Below are 23,419 nucleotides of genomic sequence, written 5' to 3'. Positions count from 1 at the left end.
CCTTAAGAAATTACATACAATTTTCTCCCAGTGTTGATCTATTTATGTATTGTGTTTTTCGTGTACTCATTCATTCATTCATTCATTCAATAATGGTCAGAGCCATGGTAGATTTTTTTTTTTTTTTAAAGTAATAATTTTCTTTGTTTCTCTTTCTGTTATATTAGACCAGAATCTTTTTGTTTGTTTGTTTGTTTTTAAAAAAAACTATTATTAACTTGAATAGCTGTGATCTGAATTTTTAGAGATCAGTTTGTACATTTAACCACATTCATTACATTTATATTTGTAAAAGGATGTTTGTAAAAATCCTGACACAGGCCTATTATTTTTATGGCAGGCACGGAGGTATATCACAGAATCAATAGGACACAGATACGCAGAGGGTGTCATACTGGACATGGATGCTATGTGTACAGAGACTGACAAGAGGACACCAATTGTCTGCCTTCTGTCTATGGGTTCAGACCCCACTGAGAATATAGAGAGGTTGGCAAAAACAAAGGTATATCACCACACCAGTCAAATAAAATAAGATTTTTTATGGAATTATATATTATATTTATGGCACTAATTTACTAGTGCAAGAATGTATGTATCACTCATATATAAAATTTTTATTTTCTCTGCATGTCATAGAAAGCAATACATTAAATACGTTAACTTAAATATCCCCAAGGGTTTCATTTACAAAGTCAAATTTGTGCTTCTACCACATAACTGTATCATGAAGCACCATTAACACATGGCCAATGATTTGCATATTGTAATATTACATATTTCTAGTATCAATTAATTTTATCCTATGTCCTTTGTCATGTACTTGACAAATTCAGAGGATTATTCAGAGGATTCTCTACAAGGTCTTTTGTGGCAAATTAGGATTTTGATTAAAACCATTTAAAATCTGTAATGAAAATTAATGAATAAGATTTGTGATGAAGGTGTGAGCCCTGCAATTATTTATTTCTTAGTTTGTGTAGATTCTTTCTGAGTGAAGACCTTTTTATGGTAAGGGGATCAAAGTGATTTTTTTGAACTGTGGTGAAATACAGATAGAGCACATACAGTATATTTGTTTTAAAATCTCTGTCTGGCTGTTTCTCATTAGGCTATCCCACAATAAATAAATAGTAATAACTTATATAACTCACTTTAAACCTATTAAAACTGCATTATGATCTTATAGTTTAATAAGTTTATTTTTCTAAATATTTCACTTCAAATCAACAAGATATTTTACTTACAATTTAATTTTAGTAATTTTAAATGTATATTCATATTAAAATACACTATATGGCCAAAAGTTTATGGACATCTGATCATCATACCCATATGTGGGCCTTCCCCCAATCTGTTCCCACAACGATGGAAGCACACAGTCGTATTGGATGTCTTAAGATGCTGTAGCATTAAAATGTCCCTTCACTGGAATTAAGGGGCCAAGCCCAAGCAAGTCCCAGGATGACAGTGCCCCATGCACAAAGCCAGGTCCATATATATATATATATATATATATATATATATATATATATATATATATATATATATATATGGTTTGCTAAGATCTTCCTATGTACTCAGTCGATTTTAATGTTGGGTGGTGAGTAAATGCACAGCTCCAAGGTTGCTTGATTGCACAGATGTTGAAGGACAAACCAGGCTAGGCAATCATCAAACTTAATTTTTGATCTCATGAAGAATTTCACTTAAATTGAATGTTTCTTTAATGATTCTTGTTCATATTTACAGTCAGGTCCATGAGTATTTGGACAGTGACACAATTTTCATAATTTTCAGCTTTAATTCCATAGGTTTAACAAAAATATTGCATTAACCATTCAGTAATTACAGTGATTATTTGAGGTCCCTCCATTTTCACAGACAAACTAACATAATCATAAATATTATGATTATTTTTAATACTTGGATGCAAATTCTTTGCAGTCAATGACTGCCTTATGTCTGGAACCCACGGACATCACCAAATGCCAAATTCCTCCCTTAAGATGCTTTGCCGGGCCTTTACTGCAGTTGCCTTGAGTTCCTGCTTGTTTGTGGGACTTTCTGCCTTCAGTTTTGTCTTTAGTAAGTGAAAAGCATGCTCAACAGGGTTGAGGTCATCAGACATTTAAGAACATTAAAATGTTTTGCCTTAAGAAACCCTTAGCTGTATGTTTTGGGTGATTATCCTTCTATACTGTTAAGCACCATCCTATCAGTTTTGCAGCATTCGACTGAATCTGAGCATTCTATTTGCTTCTTAATTCATCTTGCTACTTCTATCAGCAGTCACATCATCAATAAACACCACTGACCCAGTTCCATTGGATGCCATCCATGCCCATGCAGCAACAATTCCTCCACCTTATTTGACTGATGTTGTGGTATGCTTTGGAGCATGAGCCCTTCCTTTCCTTCTCCATTCTCTTCTCTTCCCATCATTCTGGTACAAGTTAATTTTGCATCAGAACTGGTCAGGCTTTTTAAGAATTTTTTTTTTTTTTTAAACAAAGTCTAATCTGGAAGATGGCTAAACTGTGGCACATGGTTAGCAACAATACTCAAATAGGCTGTGGCATTCAAGTGATGATTTATTGTTATTAATGGGCCCAAAGTGTGCCAAGAAAACATTCCCCACACCATTACACTGCCATCACCAGCCTGTACTGTTGACACAATGCAGGTGGGCACCATGGATTCATGCTGGTGCCAAATTGTGACCCTACATGCTGTGTGCCTCAGCATAAATCAGACCAGGCTACATTTTTCCAGTCATCATTTGTCCAGTTTTGGTAAGCCTGTGCCCACTGCAGCCTCAGCTTTCTGTTCTTGGCTGACAGAAGTGGGACCTGGCATGGTCATCTGCTGTTGTTGCCCATCCACCTCAAGGTGTTGTGTATTCTGCTCAACACAATTGTGGTGTGAGTGGTGTTACAACCATTCCAGACTCCAGTTTGGGCCTTCCTGCCCTGTCTTGGTTGCTGCTCCCTCAGCTTTGTGTGCTGCTTCCGCCCCAAAGATGACATCATCAAATGGGTGACACTATTTAACGGTGACAGAAACCAGTGCTATCTGCTTCGTTTTGCTGATGCTCACTCATTTTGCCTTTTTGGGTATGCTTGTTAGTCTGCTCTGTATTTTTCTTGTGATGTTTCCAGTTTTTGAACTGTGACCCTGACACTGAGCTTGATATGCCCTTTGATTCTAGATTTGTATATGTCAAACATTGTATATATTCATTGTTTGTGTGTGTGTGTGTGTGTATGTACAGTATCTCACAAAAGTGAGTACACCCCTCACATTTTTGCAAATATTTCATTATATCTTTCCATGTCACAACACTGAAGAAATGACACTTTGCTACAATGTAAAGTAGTGAGTGTATAGCTTGTGTAGCAGTGTAAATTTGCTGTCCCCTCAAAATAACTCAACACACAGCCATTAATGTCTAAACCACTGGCAACAAAAGTGAGTACACCCCTAAGTGAAAATGTCCAAATTGGGCCCAAAGTGTCAATATTTTGTGTGGCCACCATTATTTTCCATCACTGCCTTAACCCTCTTGGGCATGAAGTTCACCTGATGAAGTGCATCTGTCCTGATATACTTCTCAAGTGAATTAAATGTGTGTTTATCTCATGGGTAAACAGACAGATAATCAACAAAAAGACAAAACATGAAACGAACTCCAGGGAGAGCTAGGATCTGCTGCATCACCTCTTGATTGTCCTGGGGCCTGTTTCAGTTGGCACCATAGCATGGGTTGAAACCCAAGCAGACAGCATCAAAAAGGGCAAATCAATGTAGAGAACAATTGGAAATCAAAACCAAAAATGTGCTGTGCACTGAGGAGATTTGTGACAGTTGCATGGTTGGGTGGGTCTTCCTCCATGGCTGGAGTCTGCCCTCCAAAGTGCCCCTCCTCCCTCCTGTGGCTAAATATTGTAGAGGTTACTCTAACTGTACTGTGCCCTGTGTTTTCTTACTGTACTGTGCACTGATTGCTGCTGAGCCTGCTCCATGAAATGAAGCACTGGACTTGAATTTGAGTTTACCTCCCATTAGCTCTCATTCTCTTTTTTTTTCCTCTCTAATTTGGTCACCTGTCAATTACCACCCACTAGCCTATGATACAACAGCTACAAACTGGGGAGAGTGAAGGCTAACACATGCTTCCTCTGAGACAGCCACATCGTTTTAGTGTTTATTGGGTGGATTGTGATGGATGTCAAAGGAATTTGACATATGTGCAACCACAGCTCTTGGGGGAGAGAGAGCAAATTAAAATTGTTGAAATGTTTTTAAAGTACTATTAAAAAATTAACAAAAGTATTTTTAAGTTTAAATATGTGTCACGTATTGGCAGGTGAAGACTGATGCAAAGGCTTTTATTGAGAGGCAGGCAGACAAATCCAAAACAAATATCAAAAACGTCATAAACAGGCACAGTGTCAGGCGATCAGCAAACAGGCAAAAGTAGGCAAAACCAGAATCATAAATGCGAAGACAATAAATAGGATTAAAAACCATGCATAAAGAATAGAACTTTGTTGTAGTGGGCGGCTGTGGCTCAGGTGGTAGAGTGGGTTGTTCACTAATCATAGGGTTGGCAGTTTGATTCCCGGCCCACATGATTCCATATCCCAAAGTGCCCTTGGGCAAGACCTCAAGTTGCTCCCGATGGCAAGCTAGCACCTTGCATTTTTTAACCACTAAAGTTAAAAAAGCACTATATAAGTGCAGACCATTTACCTTGTTTACCTAACATTACTTTGTTGTAGACTACTGGCTGCAAAACACAGAAACAATAGTTCATGATGTAACAATGAAACCCGAGAGCATAACTACTCAAACTAATCAAAGGGGGAAACAGAAAATTGTATGGACAATGATGAAACATTAGGGAAACAACCAATCACAATACACGGGTGGAGAACAGAAACCAAGACAAAACACATGTGGCAAAGAAAACAATGACATGACAACCCAGAATGCACTCAGCACAAAGGGAAATTCTGTGACAATGTGCATAAAAAAAAAAAAAAAACACACACAGTAAGGTGGATGGGATGCATTTTTTTTTTTTATTTTTTTTTTACAGTGAGTCACAGCTAGTCTTGATTTAAATGCTGGAAAAATAGAAGCTCATCAGTTCCAAGACACACAAAACTAAGAAACTGGCTGTCAATAGTCATTAATGAGTGCTTCATTCTTATTTGTTATGTATTGTAATAAAGCCTGTTGTACGGTCAACTTCAGAATTATTGGCAAAGTTGGGTAAAAATGTTTGTATGCATTTGTATACGAATGCAAAATGCATAAGTAGCTTAGGTTTTTGTGAATAAATGAATGAATCTGCTGCTGCAGCACCCAAATTTCTCAAAATTGGTGATCATTAGAGAACATCTATCTACTGATATACCTAACATCTATCTGTCTATCTTTCTGTCGATCGGTCTGTCTATCTACAGTCAGGTCCATAAGTATGATACAGATGAAGCAGATACTAACTACGTTTACATGGACTGCAGTAATCTAATTATTGACCTTTACTCTGAGTAAGACAATATTGTGATTAAGGTGTTTACATGAGTCACTTTTAGAATACTCCTTTCAAGTACCCGTTTTACATGTTCTAGAACATAGTTTGATTAACAGCACACGTCATTACTTCACCACGCCATGCCGTTCGACGTTCCCTCCAGAATTTCACCTATCAACATACAGTTCGTCTTCGTTGTGGTACCGTATACGGTTTTGGGTGTTTTTATAAAAAAATTTTACGAACGCTTCAAGTGTGGTTAATTATTTGTCATGCTATACGTGGTAATAGACAACTGCTTGAAGTCATGGGCGGCATCCCAAACCGCGTACTTACCTACTATATAGTAGCCGAGATACATGTCTTTCTCCTACTATAGGCCTATAGTAGGTAAGTACCCGGTTTGGGATGCAGCTGTGCTCTCTTGTTTGCCGTAAAACGGTTGAGCACTGCCGTGTGTGTACGTGTCCTGTCGCAAAATGTGGTGAAAACTCTCACACGAGGTTAATAATGTGATTAAGGTGTGTACATGTCTGTAATACACCTCGATGATGTGACTAAAACAGGAGTACTCCACATGTGTTAATTCGATTTGTCTTTACTTCGAGTATGACTTCAATCAGATTAAGGTCATTAAAAATTGCTGTTTACATGCTAGTTTCTTAATCAGAGTATTGTCTTAATCGTGTTAATATTGGATTATTGTTGTCCATGTAAACGTACTGACTGACACAATTTTTGTCAAGTTGCCTCTGTACAGCACCACAATTGATTTGAAATGAAGCAATCAAGATGCCATTGAAGTTTAACAGAAATATTGCAGTAAATGTTTAGGAATTACAGCCATTTTTTACATTTTCAAAGGCTCAAAAGTAATTGGACAATTGATTGATAAGCAGTTTTATAGCCTGGTTTGGGCCATATTTCCTTTTATTTTGTTACAACTTAAGGAGATAAAGGTCTGGAGTTGATTCCAAGTGTTGAATTTGCATTTGGTAGCTCTTCATTGGGAACACTCAATGTGCAGTCCAAAGAGGTGTTGATGCAAGTGAAGGAGGCCATCATTAGGCTGGGAAAAAAACAAGCAGACCTATCACAGAGATAACAGAAATGTAAGGAGTGGCCAAATCAACAATTTCGTACATTCTTAAAAAGATTCAAAGTATTGGCAAGCTCAGCAACACCAAAAGGCCTGGAAGACCACAGAAGACAACTAAAGTGGATGATCAGAGAATTCTTTCCTTGTTGAAGAAAAACCACTTCACAACATGTAACCAAGTCAAGAACACTCTGGAGGAGGTAGGTGCATCATCCTTAAAGTCTACAATCAAGCCTTCATGAGGATTTATCTTAATATGCATACTACAGGTAACACTCAAGAATAGAAAGGCCAGATTAGACTTTGCTAGAAAACATCTAAAAAAGCTTGCACAGTTCTGGAACAAGATTTTTTGGACAGATGAAACCAAGATTAACTTGTACCATAATGATGAGAAGAGTATGGAGAAGGAAAAGAAGGGCTCATGATCCAAAGTATACCACATCATCTGTCAAACATTGTGGAGGAAGTTTTATGGAATGAGCATGTATGGCGCTCAATAGAACTGGGTCACTGGTGTTTATTGATGATGTGACTGCTGAGAGAAGTAGCAGGATGAATTCTGAAGTGTATAGAGCTATACTATCTGATCAAATTCAGTCAAATGCTGCAAAATTGATAGGATGGCACTTCACAGTACAGATGGATACAGTACGACCCACTAAGTCGGGATGTCACGAGAACCGATTGTCAGACAGTGTTTGATAACGAAAATATCCCCTTCTCTCTCTTTTTGCCATTATCAGCCAGAGGAGGATGTCCCCCAGGAGAGTTTTTAATTTTATTTTTTTAATTTTATTTTTATACCACACCATGGTATCAACTTTGGTATGGAATATCGTGTATTTTTGGTGGTATCGGTACCGACTACTAGATTTTTGGTATCGTAACATCCTACCACAAAGTACATCAAAAGTAATTCAAGAGCTTGTTAAGGCTAAGAAATGGAATGTTCTTAAATGGCTGAGTCAGTCACCTGACCTCGACCCAATTGAGCATGCTTTTCACTTACTGAAGACAAAACTGAAGGCAGAAAGACCCACAAACAAGCAGCAACTGAAAGCAGCTGCAGTAAATGCCTGCCAAAGCAAAGGAGGTGCTTGACTGACTCAGCATGTCCATGAGTTCCAGACTTTAGTCACTGACTGCAAAGGATTTGCATCGAAATATTAAAAATAATTCTAATATTTATTATTGTTAGTTTGTCCAATTTCTTTTGAGCCTGTGAAAATGGCAGGATTATGTAAAAATGGCTATAATTCATAAATGGTTAATGCAATATTTTTGTTGAATCACTTGAATTAAAGCTGAAACTTGAATTAAAGCTCTACACTACCATTAAACTTTGATATGAAATCCATTGTGGTGGTGTACAGAGGTGAAATTGCAAAAATTGTGCCACTGTCCAAATACTTATGGAACGGGCTATAGATAGATAGTTTGATTCAATTCAATTTTATTTGTATAGCGCTTTTAACAATAGACATTGTCCATTGCAAGTGACATCCAATGGATGAGAACTCCAATCAGAAGTAGGATGGATTGGGCAGGTCTGGAGAATACAATGGGTCAGGATCACTGGTGTCTCAGGAGCATCATGTGTAGCTCGACAGAGAGAGAGAGAGGGAAAGAGAGGGAGAGATTATTAGTTATGCTTTTTGTCCCGTAATAGTTAAGGACAATGTACTTTGCATGAGTGGAATTAGGGACTGTGGCAAGACGAGCTATGGCAGCATAACTAAAAGGGAGAGCCAGAAGGTAACACAGACATGTGTTCCCAACAATCTATGCCTGTGAGCCCTCTAGATCTACTTCTTTACCCAAGAAAAAAATATTCAAAAATATATATATTTTTTGGACAAAACAAATGTTTTCAGCCTAGACTTGAACACTGAAACTGTGTCTGAGTCCCGAACATTAATTAGAAGGTTGTTCTATAACTGTGGGGCTTTGTAAGAGAAATCTCTACCCCCTGCTTTAGCCTTCCCTATTCACTATATAAGTAGGTGTGATGGATCATAAAAGACCAAAAGTTCACTCAAAAACTGTGGTACAAGACCATTTAGTGCTTTATAGGTCAATAGTTGTATTTTATAATCAATGCGAAATTTTACTGGGAGCCAGTACAGTATGGATAAGATATGGGTGTTGTGGTCATATTTTCTGGTGCTAGTAAGGACTCTGCAGCTGCATTCTGGACTAACTGGAGCTTGTTTATGTACCTATTAGAACATCTAGACAGTAAGGCATTACAATAATTCAACCTAGAGGTAACAAAAGCATTAACTATTTTTTCTGCATCGTGTAGTGACATTGTATTTCCTATCCTAGTAATATTATCTAGATGAGCTTCAAATGAAAGACTCAATAATCACACCAAGTACTTTTACTGCTACACATGATAAAACAGAAAGGCCATCCAGAGTTACTATGTAATCAGAAAGCTTAGTTCTATTTGCATGTGGTCCTAGTACAAGTACTTCTGTCTTGTCGAAATTAAGTAAAAGGAAGTTAATAAGCATCCAGTGTCTAATGTCCTTTACACATTCCTCAACTTTATTGAGCTGGTGTCCGTCATCTGGCTTTGCTGTAACATTCAACTGTGTATCATCAGCATAACAGTGGAAGCTAATACCATGTTTACAAATTATTTTACCCAGAGATTGCATATATAAAGAAAAGAGAAGTGGGCCTAAAACAGAACCTTGTGGAACACAAAACCTGACTTCAGTATGCATTAGGGTTTCATGATACCATAAACATATCTTATGATATTATACCAGCTGAAGTATCACAATACCAAGTAGCATCAGGATACCATGCAATATTGTCTTAATTCATAATTCAAAGCTACAAAATGAACCAAATTTACAGAAATACAGTACTGTGAAAAAGTTTTAGGCACCCTATTTTTTTAATACAAACTTTGTTATAGATCTTTTATTTTATGAATCCTACATTCTACATCAAGTCAGTACAAAAAACATTTTAGATTCTACTGTCTACGGAATGTATAATGGTGCCAGGTGGTAATGTGTCCATGCTCTGTCTAGTTTCCTGTTCCTAGTTTCATGCTCTAGTTAAGAGTGTTCATGCCAGAGTTTAAAGCGTGTTAATACCATAGTTAGGAGAGTGTTCATGTCATAGTTTGAAGAGTGTTCATGTCGTAGTTTGAAGAGTGTTCATGTCGTAGTTAACTGAGTGTTTGTGCCATAGTCAAATGAGTGTTCATGCCTGAGTTAAAGGAGTGTTCATGCCTGAGTTAAAGGAGTGTTTAATGCCTGAGTTAAATGAGTGCTTAATGCCTGAGGTAAAGGAGGGTTTATGCCTGAGTTAAACGAGTGTTCAATGCCTGTGGGAAATGAGTGTTTCATGTCATAGTTGTGTTCTAATGCAGTGCTTTATGCCTCATTCCTAGTTAAAGGATAAGTGTTTAAGTTTCATGTCCTTTTGCTTAAGTCTAAATAAAGACGTCACTCCTGCTCTTACTTCATGTTTTGAGTCCTGTTTCGTAATATAGGCAATACTGGCCACTGTCTTATAATGAAGTATCTAAGGTTTATCCAAAGAGTCACTAGATTTGTCATTTTTCAGGTGAAGTTGCTAAAGGAGTCTGAGAAGTGTACTGGAGCTGTCTCTGTCAAAATGAGTGAGTGAATAGTGGGAGGAGAGGGAAAGACTGCACTGGGGTGTCATATTTTGAGTGAAAGAATTCTATTCATGTTCTATCGAAAACACTTTAAAGTTATTTAGTGGTTTCATATTTATTAACTTTTTATACTTCAAGCACTACTAGATAGAAAATGGCTATTTTCCAGGTTTTCCAGTACTTAAAGTTCAAAAAGCCAAATTCAAGCACTTAAAGCACCTTGTATGAACCCTGATTTTAGTATTTCAACACAGCGGTTATCATAACATTAGCTTGCTTACTAGCAACACAGCTAATTTTATTATTTACACACAATGCATTACAGCATACTGTTAGCTCACTTGGTAGCAATCAGGAAATCTTTAAAGATTGATGTAAAGAATTTAGGTTAAATGAAGTGTCACTAACCTTTGTGTATTCTGCAAAAGCATTCGGGTGTTGTTTTAGCGAAAATAGTATTAATTTAGGTTAAACGAAGTGTCACTAACCTTTGTGTATTCTGCAAAAGCATTCGGGTGTTGTTTTAGCGAAAATAGTATTAACTGCAGCACATACAGCATTACATACGGTACTACCATATTGACGATACTACTGAACTTATAACATTAAGTCAAACAAAACCTGAGCCAGGAGAGGGCTGTTCCCTCAACAACATTTTCTAGTCTATCAAGGAGAATAGTATGATCAGTGGTATCAAAAGCTGCACTAAGGTGAAGCAACATCCACAAGCAAGTAGACACAACCCTGTTCAGAGAACAGTAGTAGTTCATTTACCACTTTAACCAGTGCTGTCTTTGTGCTTTGATGAGGCCTAAATCCTGACTGATTTTGTGAATGTTATTCCTATGTAGGTACAAGCATAGCTGCTGCGTTACTACCTTTTCTAAGATCTTTGAGATAAAGGGGAGATTTGATATTGGCGTATAGTTGCACAATTGACAGGGGTCAAGGTCAGGTTTTTTAATCAGTGGTTTGATAACTGCTAGGTTAAATGATTTAGGTACTAATTGCTAAGGGAAGTGATTATTCTTAGAATGGGGTTGATTACTTCTGGAATTATGTTTGAAGAAACATTTAGGTAAGGGATTTAGTATACAAGTTGATTATTTTGATGATAAAATTAGTGAAATTAGTTCGGTTTCTCGTAGGGGAGTAAAACATTCTAATCATTGATCTGATATTGTTATATTATTATCTACAGGGTTAGTTATAAAACTGTCTGGTTTTAAATTAATAGTCAGAATTATCTGTCTAATATTTTCAATTTTCCAATGAAAAAAATCACATCATGAAATCATCACTGCTATATAATGGTTGTGTCCATGTTTCTGGTGTGGTCTTATTCCTAGTTAATTTTGCTAAAGTATTAAATAAGAATCTATGATTATTTTTGATATCTTCAATTAGGGTCTCCACCCTAATTGAAGATATCAAAAATAATCATAGATTCTTATTTAGAGAGATCTGCTGCTCTCTGAAAATCTCTCTGCTGGCAGCAGAGAGATTTTCTATAGTTCAGCAGGCTCTCCTTCCATGCCGTATGAAATACTACCAATTTTATTTGATGCCCTTTACATTCTAATTTTCAAGTAGTCTGTTTAAAGGTGCATGTCTGATCGTTATACCAGGGTGCTAGCATTTTTTCTTTAATTATTTTTCTTTTAAGTGGAGCTAGCTTATCTAGAGTGTAGTGGAACACTGACACCTAAGCATTCCGCCTGATCAAGTTGTTTGGGGTCAGATGGTGATCCATTTATAGTTGATAGTATGGCAAGGTCTTATGATTATATTATGATTAAGACACATTTTAAATATGATGAGATAATGATCTGAGATGGCTTCAGACTCCAGAAATGTGACTGTATGTTCTATATAATCTGTATGTTAGTATTAGGTCACCACCACCACCATTATGAGGGGGTCCTATTACTGCCTGATTGACCCCTAGTGAATCTAGAATGGACACAACCACTGTTCTCATAGGTTCTTCTGTGTTATCAAAATCAATATTAAAGCCTCCAACAATTAATGCTTTGTCTAAAGAAACAACAAGGTTCGAGATAAAATCTGAAAATTCACAAAAGAATTCAGAATATGGGCCTGGGGTTCTGTTAATAATAATTTGCAGAATCGACTCTGTAGACTTATTTTTTGTGGCTTTTGTGGCTTATGTTATGTTAGTATAAAGAACTTCAAAAGTGTTGAATTTATGAATAGATTTTTGTCCTAGTTTTTGTCTGGATCATCATTATAAATGAGTGCAACACTTCCTCCTCTGCCAGTTAGACGCGGCTGATGTATATAACTATATCCAGGAGGACTAGATTCATTTAATGTACTCATTTGGTTTAATCCACATTTCTGTTAAACACATTACATTAAAATCCTGATCAGTAATTGTTTCATTAACAATAAGTACTTTAAACGATCTAAGAGGTCTCATATTTAACAGTCCTAGCTTCAGATAGTAGGTGCTGGCTATGCATTCAGTATGATCTAATTTTATGTTAATTAGGTTATTAAAACAAACTTTCTGAGTATTACTACATTTCTGCTTAGCTCGGGGAACAGACACAGTCTCAATATTTTGGGAGCAAGGTGATGCTAGCAGCTAGCTATCAGATGGACAGTTTAGCCTGCTTGTCAGCCTGCTTTATTAGCCAGAACCTGGCCTTGGTTCTGGATTGTCACCATGAAATTAGCACCTATTACCTTCCAAATGTGGATGAATTGTCGACAGTGGTGGAAGTGTCTGATCATCTGCCACTTTGGCAGGTATATTTCTCACACAAGTAGGGCTTACAAAAATAGATATCTAAATTTGCGCAATTTAGTTGCACCCGTTCATCCCTCGGTGTTCATGATTACCATTGGCCTAACAAACATTAAATTTCACTTTGGAAGTATAAGTGAAGAAAAAACAAAAACCCGGAAGTGTGAAATTAATAAATTTTCTGTTGCGTTCATAAAATAACTCCCGCCTAACAGCTTGTGAAAACCATTATTAGCCTGTAATGGGAAAGGATTGATGTGTTCTTATGTATGATTGAATATTTGAGGGTTTTAAACCTATTTAAATTTAATGAATGCATGTATGCAGATGAGTGTAACACTTCTCAGGTTCAGGTAGGGAATGAGGAAGCTGGAGGCAGGCTTGGAACAACTCAAAAGGTGCTTTATTTATATCGTTTACTTTATCTTTCCAGCGGTTTTAATTTCTACACAAGCGCACACACGCGTGCAAACACACGGCTCTGTGCTGGTTGTCTCTCTAGCTCACTCTCGCTTCTTAGGGAGGCAACTGGAAGCAAAGACACAAACAAATTAACTTTCAATAATTACATGCAGGTGAGTATCATCATTTGTTACCTGCCGGTTCGACTGGCATTCGTCTCGTCAGGCGATGCTTGACCACGCCCCTGCTGCCACAATGACTTTTTATGAATACTTTCACAAATTTTTTTTTTTACTTTTTGTGTATCAATTATAGAATTTAAAGCAATGCTGTGAGTTTCTGTTTTTGTGAGGTGGCTGGTAGAAATTCTGAGTGGCTGGTGAAAAAAAAAAAGATAAATTACCAGCCACTGTGGCAGGTGGAGGAAAATGTTAATTTCATACTCTAATTGTCACTGAGTAACTAGGCCTGTTCTAAGACTATGTGCTGTGCTGCAAGAAATGAGAGCAGCACCTTCCTGAGTGGGACCATCCCACCCTAACAGGTCAGCCTTGCCCTCAAAACAACTCCAATTATTTATAAAGCCCACATTATTTTCGGTGCACCACTTGGACTTCCAGAAGTTCAACGACCATAACCTACTGTGAGCTACATTGCTATGCCACACTGATGTCAAAGCTGTCTATCTGTAGATAGTCAAATGTCTGATTTTCTGTGGATTTAGCTGTGTTTTGGATTATTGTCCTGTTGGAAGATCCAACCAAGAGGTAGTAGTTTCTTGGCAGAGTCAGCAAAATCTCCTGGTGCTTTATGAAGTCCATGATGTTTCACAAGGCCTGTTGTGCCCAATTTTCCAAAAAGTTGAACACTACCAAGTTTTAAAGTCAAATACTTACATCAGCTTGTGGATGAAGAAAAACACAAAGAACCATGAGTGAGAAAAGCAACGGTCCAAGTTTATTGTTCACCAACACGAGATCCACACAGTGACATATCCCAAAGTGATCTGAATTCCTTTTAGGCTTCCTTTTTATACAGTTTGCTATCCCTTGGGTCTGCCTCCTAATTTGCCCTTTCCCAATATGTATGAGTTTTGGTTTCTTCCGTTCCCAGTATGTTTACAGTTAAAGCTTTTTTCCAGCCCAATATGTTTTCGTTTCTGACTTTCTCAAGCCCTATATGTTTATACTTCAGGTTTTTCTCATGCCAAGTTCCCGTTTTCGATTTTTTTCCACCCATTCCCTTAAATTCGGCTGTTTTCAATTTCCCTTTTCTTAAACCTATTCAATTTCCCTTTTCTTTTAACTATTTTTAATACTTAACAACTTTGTTGTTTTTGTAGAGTGTTCTCTGTCAGGCTATTTCCATGGGACAAGGACAGGAAGTTCATGCACAAAGGCTGCTGACCCAATGCATGTCAGAAGGAGGCTGGTTACTGCTGCAGAATTGCCATCTTGGTCTGGACTTTCTGGATGAACTTCTAGAGTCCCTCACTACTGCAGAGACTGTCCACGACAATTTCAAAGTCTGGGTGACTACAGAAATACACACAAAATTTCCCATCAATTTCCTTCAGTCATCAATCAAATTCACTAATGAGCCTCCTCAAGGTATGTACTTTGTCCAGTTAAAATATATTTGTATGTTTGTATGTATCACAATGGTCACCATGTTGAGGTTTTCATTTATTAATGAGTAAGAACACTGTTCTATTCATTTGATCTAGGGCCCTATTCATATTTGTATTAAGTGTGCATAGGTTTGTATTCAGAGATAGCCATGCATAGTGAGAATTTAATACTGAAATTGTACACATTAGTATTATACAGTCATGTGAAAAAATAAGTACACCCCATGGACATAAGTATTGGACATAAGTATCAACATTTTTTCAATAAACTATTTCCTATGAGGCTATTCACATGAAATTTTCACCAGACATTAGTATTAACTCAGGATATCCATACGTATAAAGAATTCACAACATTAATGTTCAGAAATAAAGTTGTGTAATAAAGTGGAATGACACAGGAAAAAAGTATTAGACACGCTAAGAAAAAGCAGTTCTACAAGGACTAAGTAAGGCAAGGAACCAGCTGAAAGTAATTATACCTCATATCTGTGCAAATTAACTAAGGTTGTGGATGCCTATGGGATTAGTAAGGGATTTAAAAAGATCTCCAAATTATTTGAAATACATAATTCCACTGTAAGGAAAATCATCTACAAGTGGTGCAGATTTCAAACAACTGTTTGTCCATGACTGCCCTTACCAGCAAATTCAGCCCATGAGCAGACAGTCTGATGAAAAAAAAAAAGTCTCCAAGAACCCCAAAATTTAATCACTGGATCTGCTAGTAAGTCTTGTAACTGTTGATGTCAAAGTGCATGCTTCTACAATCAGAAAGAAACTGCACAAATTTGAACTGCATGGGAGGTGTGCAAGGAAAAAGCCTCTGCAAGACTACAGTTTGCCAATGAGTATATAGGCAAAGACCAGGCCTTTTGGAATAATGTGCTCTGGACAGATGAAACAAAGATAGAGTTGTTTGGCCAGAGTAAGAGCAGACATGTTTGGCGCTGACCAAAGACAGCTTTTCAAGAGAAGCACCTCATACCAACTGTGAAGCAGTGGTAGAAATGTTATGGTTTGGGTTTGCTTCGACTTCCTCAGCGACTGGACAGCTTGCATTCATTGATTCAACTATGAATTCTGCATCATATCAAAGAGCACTTGAAGACAATGTGTGTAACAATAACAAACACAGGGCTTTTTTTTCATTTCATGCTGATAATATGAAACTAGAACAAATAAATAAATATCGATAGCCCTCTCTCTTTCTCTTTCTTTTTTCTTGCTCTCTCTCTCTCTCTCTCTCTCTCTCTCTCCAATAACTGCATATCAATGACTTAAGCCTCCGATTTGCCTCGTGGCCGCATTACATGTACCACCTTGGGTGTGCATAATTTTTCTAATAATTCAACAGCACATCGTCAATTATTCCTCACTTATTTCTGGAAAATCTAAATTTTCTGTCAGTTTGTTTCTTGTTAAATTTGTGTAACATTTCAGTTATTTCAGTTAACTTGGCAAAGTGATATAGAACTGTAATATGGTCAAGACTTGACTAGAACTACTTTAGCTGTGCATTTACTGAAAAATAATTGCACACCTCAGAATGTCTGTCAGAATCAAGAATTCAACAGTGCTGTGGTATACAGTGTCCACCACAAATATTGGCACCCTTGGTAAATATGAGCAAAGAAGGCTATAAAAAAATGTCTTTGTTGTTTAACCTTTTGATCTTTTGTTTAAAAATTCCCCAAAATACCCTCTCATGGATATCAAACAATTTCAAACAAAACACAGGTTTATAAAAATAAAATCTTTGTTAAATATAGGTGTGAAACAAATTATTGGCAACCTTTTAGTCAATACTTTGTGCTACCTCCCTTTACCAAGATAACAGCTCTGAGTCTTCTCCTATAATGCCTGATGAGGTTGGAGAATACATGGCAAGGGATCTAAGACCACTCCTCCATACAGCATCTCTCCAGATCCTTCAAACGCTGGTGGACTCTCCTCTTCCGTTCACCCCACTGGTTTTCTATGGGGTTTCAAGTCAGGGGACTGGGATGGTCATGGCAAGACCTTGATTATATGGTCAGTAAAACAATTTTGTGTTGATTTTGATGCATGTTTGGATCATTGTCTTGCTAGATCCAACCATGGCCCATTTTAAGCTTTCTGGCCTCTGCCATTCAGCTTTTCATTTTATATCTGTGGATATTTGATAGTCCATGATGCCATGTATGCTAACAAAATGTCCAGGTCCTCTGGCAGAAAAACAACCCCAAAACATTAAAGAACCACCACCATATTTAATCGTGGGCATGAGGTACTTTTCCATATGGCTACCTCTCTGTGTGTACCAAAACCACCTCTAGAACCCAATCCCATTTGAAGTTCCAGTAGTGTCTGGTAAACTGAGGATGCTTGAGTTGGTTTTTAGATGAGAGTAGAGGTGTTATAGCCTCTTCCCATTTTGTGAAGCTCAACAACCTTTTGCCGCGCATCACAGCTTGGTCCTTGGTCCTACCCATTGTTATGAATGAGGGAATTTGGCCTATGTGTTACCTCATATTTATACCCCTGTGAAACAGGAAGTCATGGTTAAACAATTTCCTGTTCCTAGTCACCCGTGTACAAAAAAAATTAAATATCAATGGGACTAAACTTCAAGTCTATTTTTCTCATATGAATTCATACAGGTGCCAATAATTGTTGTACATCTACTTTTAACAAAGTGATTTTTTATAAACCTGTGTTGTGCGATTGTTTGATATCCATGAGAGCAGAGTATTTTTGTGAATTTTGTTAACAAAAGGTTAAACAATAAAGACAATTTTTCACAGCCTTCTTTATTTTTATATATATATATATATATATATATATATATATATATATATATATATACACACACACACACACACACATATATTAGAGATGCACCTATGTATCGTCTGATGATCGGTATCGGTCGATAAAGGCTATTTTTCCTGCTATCAGCTATCCGCCGATAGTTTAAAAACATCCGATGGTCAGGGCCGATTATATCCTGTCATTTAAAAGAGGGCGGGGAAACACATCGATTTCGTGCTGTGTGTAAAGATGATGTCTCTTGTGTGGAATGACGACAAAACTGCAGTTTGTAAGCTCTGTAATCTCTGCACTGGTAAAATTTTATAGGAAATGGGAAACGTGAGTCCCTGTTGATACCGTTGAATTTAAAGGGCCAGTACACCATAGATTTAAATGAGTGACAAAAAAGGTATGTATTGCAAAGAAAAATATTTGTAGAGTACTATATTTCTTATGCAGTTAATGTTAATCAGTTAATATCATCAAAAAAGAAAGTTTATATTAGGCCTATACAGTATCTCACAAAAGTGAGTACACGCCCTCACATTTTTGTAAATATTTGATTATATCTTTTCATGTGACAACACTGAAGAAATGACACTTTGCTACAGTGTAAAGTAGTGAGTGTACAGCTTGTATAACAGTGTAAATTCGCTGTCCCCTCAAAATAACTCAACACACAGCCATTAATGTCTAAACCGCTGGCAACAACAGTGAGTACACCCCTAAATGAAAATGTCCAAATTGGGCCCAAAGTGTCTATTTTGTGTGGCCACCATTATTTTCCAGCACCGCCTTAACCCTCTTGGGCATGGAGTTCACCAGAGCTTCACAGGTTGCCACTGGAGTCCTCTTCCACTCCTCCATGACGACATCACGGAGCTGGTGGATGTTAGAGACCTTGTGCTCCTCCACCTTCCGTTTGAGGATGCCGCACAGATGCTCAATAGGATTTAGGTCTGGAGACATGCTTGGCCAGTCCATCACCTTCATCCTCAGCTTCTTTAGTAATTCTTTAATCGTTATCATACTGGAATACTGCCCTGCGGCCCAGTCTCCGAAGGGAGGGGATCATGCTCTGCTTCAGTATGTCACAGTACATGTTGGCATTCATGGTTCCCTCAATGACCTGGAGCTCCCCAGTGCCGGCAGCACTCATGCAGCCCCAGACCATGACACTCCCACCACCATGCTTGACTGTAGGCAAGACACACTTGTCTTTGTACCCCTCACCTGGTTGCCATCACACACGCTTGACACCATCTGAACCAAATAAGTTTGTCTTGGTCTCATCAGACCACAGGACATGGTTCCAGTAATCCATGTCCTTAGTCTGCTTGTCTTCAGGCTTTCTTGTGCATCATCTTTAGAAGAGGCTTCCTTCTGGGACGACAGCCATGCAGACCAATTTGATGCAGTGTGCGGCGTATGGTCTGAGCACTGACAGGCAGCACTGCTGGCAGCACTCTTACGTCTATTTCCCAAAGACAACCTCTGGATATGACACTGAGCATATGCACTCAACTTCTTTGGTCGACCATGGCAAGGCCTGTTCTGAATGGAACCTGTCCTGTTAAACCGCTGTATGGTCTTGGCCACCGTGCTGCAGATCAGTGTCAGGGTCTTGGCAATCTTCTTATAGCCTAGGCCATGTTTATGTAGTGCAACAATTCTTTTTTTCAGATCCTCAGAGAGTTCTTTGCCATGAGGTGCCATGTTGAACTTCCAGTGACCAGTATGAGGAAGTGTGAGAGTGATAACACCAAATTTAACACACCTGCTCCCCATTCACACCTGAGACCTTGTAACACTAACAAGTCACATGACACCGGGGAGGGAAAATGGCTAATTGGGCCCAATTTAGACATTTTCACTTAGGGGTGTAATCACTTTTGTTGTCAGCGGTTTAGACATTAATGGCTGTGTGTTGAGTTATTTTGAGGGGACATCAAATTTACACTGTTACACAAGCTGTACACTCACTACCTTACATTGTAGCAAAGTGTCATTTCTTCAGTGTTGTCACATGAAAAGATATAATCAAATATTTACAAAAATGTGAGGGGTGTACTCACTTTTGTGAGATACGGTATATTACCAGTTTTATGTCAATGATGAAGTTGAAATGCTTTTGTTTGTGGTGAGTGAATGTGAGACTAACAGGAGGTATTTTAAAATTCAGTCAATTAATTATGTTAATATGAATTAATATCATTCAATAAGTTAAGAAATCTTACTTTAATCTTCAGAATTTAATTTGTTAATGTTAATTTGAGTAATGTGTTTCCTGTTCATGAAACAAGTTACTGTGAAGCAACTTGTTGAAATGGAGAGAATAAAGTTTTTATTTGCATTTTTTTCAGAATTGTGGAATTATTCATTTAAAAGAAGGCATTATAGGCAGAACTATCAGTATCGTCCGATTTCACTCTGAATAATTGGTTATCGGTATCGACTGAGAAATTTAGTATTGGTGCATCTCTAGTTTAAACAATAATTTTTCATGCTTGTTCAATGAACCATAAACAATTATTGCACATGCACTTGTGGAACAATCCTTAAGACACTAAGCTTACAGGCGGTAGTGAGCTACAATAACTTTATGCTGACTCTGTAAAACACCAGAAGAAAAATGCGTGGCATGTGAACATGCCATAGGCCTGCTGCAAGGAGGCATGAGTACTGCAAATGTGGCCAGAGCAATGAACTGCAATGTCTGTAATGTAAGACACCTAAGACAGTGCTACAGGGAAACAGGAAGGACAGCTAATCGTCTTTGCAGTGGAAAATTACATGTAAGCACATGTCCCCCAGACGTGATCGAGAACTTGAAAAAATGCCTTGGTGGAAGAGTGGGGTAACATCTCACAGCAAGAACTGACAAATGGGGTTCAAGTCAGGTGAGTGTGATGGCCCTGTAGAATCTTCCAGGACTTCTTCTGCAACCAAGCCTTGGTGGAATTTGAGGTATGCTTGCCATCATTGTCCTGTTGGAAGGTCCTCACAGATGGCAGGACGTGTTCTCCTAGGATTTCCTGATACGTCAATGAATCCATCTTGCCTTCCAGAGTGTAATGGATAGCTGCACAGTGACGCAGAGGCGGAGTCCATTCCATTCCGTGTTGTTTTAATTAACGGAAGGGGAAAAAAAAAGAGAGATGAAGAGAAGGGTGTGGTCTTTGGAAGCAATAAAAAGAACAGGTGACTAGAGGAGGAGGAGAGGAACAGGAGGCGGAAATGAGCGATATGCGGAACTGAGAGCCAGGTGGGAATGGCAGAACTGATGGTGTGCGTTTGCCAAGGACCATGCTAATGCTTTACTGTGGATTATAACCTTGTGGATATTGATACCGGAGGCTGGCGAACACTTCGGGAATATGCTGCCAAGTTGAATCAATGAGTGAGTGGAGCTTTAAGGGTTCGGAAGCACATCACGGGTTTGAGATCCTTTCTTTAATACTTTTGTGGAGAGCCAGTATGCTTGGGTCGTTGGATGTTACTGTCTGTAAATAACTCTGAGTGTTAAGCGGAATCTGACTGCCGGTTTCCCATGCTTTCAAGTTCATGAACTCCCGTATGCTTAAATCACCGCCATAGAAGTGCTGCTTTTAAAGTGAACAACTTTTTTGTTTTGGTTAAGAATTATTTGGGGGTTAAATGTTTTTTTTTCTGCTTTTTATGTGTGCAAATTTTCTTATATGAATAGAGGCTTGTTTCCTTATGGGTTCGTCTATTAATCCCACGTATGGGAAGTTTTGGTTTTCATTATTTCAGTTTCTATGACTGAAACGATCTGTATTTTCTTACGTTTATTGCATAAATAATAATAATCTTATTTTGTAAGAATTGAGTAGCCTACTGATGTTTTTTGTTCTGAGTGATGTCCAAATTATAAGTGACGGTTAATTTGAACTGTCTGGTGCCCAAACCCCATAAGTAAGGTAACACGCTAGAGTGGCGCCAAAACGGGAACTTGAACTGTAAAATTTAGAAAGTGTAGTTGGGTTACTGAGCTTAACAGACTTTTTTGCATTATTGATTGACTTGACCATTGTTAATTATTGTGAAATACTGTGTGTGTGTGTATGTGTGTGTGTGTGTGTGTGTGTGTACTTATAATTTCAGTTTTTCTGGTTGATGTTTACATGAAATGTATATTGAGACTTCAGGAGTCTATGTAACTACTTGCTGCTCTGTATTGTTTCTCTTATTCCCTGGCCATGTCTACCCCTACACGTCCTGTTTCCCTTTTGCCCTCAGTAGATTGGGAACCGTTTCCACCTGACCTTTCTACACCTATACACATACATGCTTTGCCAACCTTAAGTACCCCAAGGCCTGGTCCTAGTCCACATAACCCATCACAAAGCCTATCTCATTCACAGTCTTTGGACATGGAGATTGCATCATCTGCAACAGCATCCTCAGTTGGGGAAAATACAAAGAGGTGCTGTCTACACATGAAGGTGCTTCTGCTGACTCTGTTCAATATGAACTTCCTTTTGTGCTCCCTACCCCTGGAAGGGAATTGGGCCAGCTTACAGATCAGGCACACGTGCATTTGGATATTCTGCAACAAAGACAGGATAAAGTGTTAAAGGAATTGGCCAAACAGGTACAACGTAGTAGATTCCATCTGGAATCAAAATTAAACAAATTCACTGAACAAACGGAACAAAGTTTTCGCAACCTGCATATTGTTGTAACTTCCAATAAGGACAAGCAAGACCAGGAAATGGATACTATAATGAAAGCAATTAAAACACAGTTGTCAGAAGAAATAGATAAGATTAAAGTCTCCCTTATGTCTGAGCTGGGGTTTATGGTTGAGCAGATGCAAATTGAGTTGCAGGGCGAGTTACAAAGTACACAGAAATTTTTGGAAGGAAAAATCTTGAAATTGTTAAAAGCCTTGGTGAATGCTCATCAATGTTAAAGATGCTGTCTGCAAAGGTGGATGATGTGAACGGAAAGATGGATGTACTTTCTACAACTCACCAGAGTGAAATGGAGGAAATACACAAAAAATTCAAGCAACTGACTCTTCCAGCCTCACCACTGTTAAAAAAAAAAAACCCTTCAGGAGTAGAGCTCCCTGTATCCAGTCTTACTTCAATTCCCAAAAGTGATCACATCAAACTAACTTTTCCTACATATGGAAGGCCTGGAGATGATCCTGACCCCTTACTTTATTTATCCAAATGTGAGGATTTCCTTGTCTTACAACCCTTATCCAACAATGACATTCATGCTACCTTCACAACAGTTTTCCATGGCACTGCTCGAGACTGGTGGGAGATGATAGTTACATCTTGGGAGGAATTCAAGACCGCTTTTGTGTCTGCCTTTTTGGCTGAAGACTATGAAGACGAGTTAGCTGAACGTGTCTGAACTAAAAACCAAGGCGACAATGAATCCATCCAAGATTTTGCCTATTTATATAGAGCCCTATGCACACGATGGAATCCTAAACTGACTGAATTAGACATTGTAAAGCTCATTCTGAAACACATAAAACCTTACCTCGC

The 23,419-nt window shown here is 38.1% G+C and overlaps 1 protein-coding gene across 1 annotated transcript in view; it reads left to right on the top strand.

The window, feature by feature from the left end:
* The window catches only part of dnah5l (dynein, axonemal, heavy chain 5 like), a 311,233-nt gene that overhangs the window by 264,264 nt on the left and 23,550 nt on the right, over positions 1-23,419 (top strand). Inside the window, exons 72-73 of the mRNA XM_053621829.1 lie at positions 341-505; positions 14,811-15,078. Coding sequence (XP_053477804.1) covers positions 341-505; positions 14,811-15,078 — 433 coding nt within the window. The remainder of the gene's footprint in view (positions 1-340; positions 506-14,810; positions 15,079-23,419) is intronic.

The sequence above is a fragment of the Ictalurus furcatus genome, chromosome 1, assembly GCF_023375685.1.
Source record: "Ictalurus furcatus strain D&B chromosome 1, Billie_1.0, whole genome shotgun sequence".
Taxonomy (NCBI): domain Eukaryota; kingdom Metazoa; phylum Chordata; class Actinopteri; order Siluriformes; family Ictaluridae; genus Ictalurus; species Ictalurus furcatus.
Note: the sequence above shows the minus strand (reverse complement) of the source record. Positions and strands in the feature narration are given on the sequence as shown.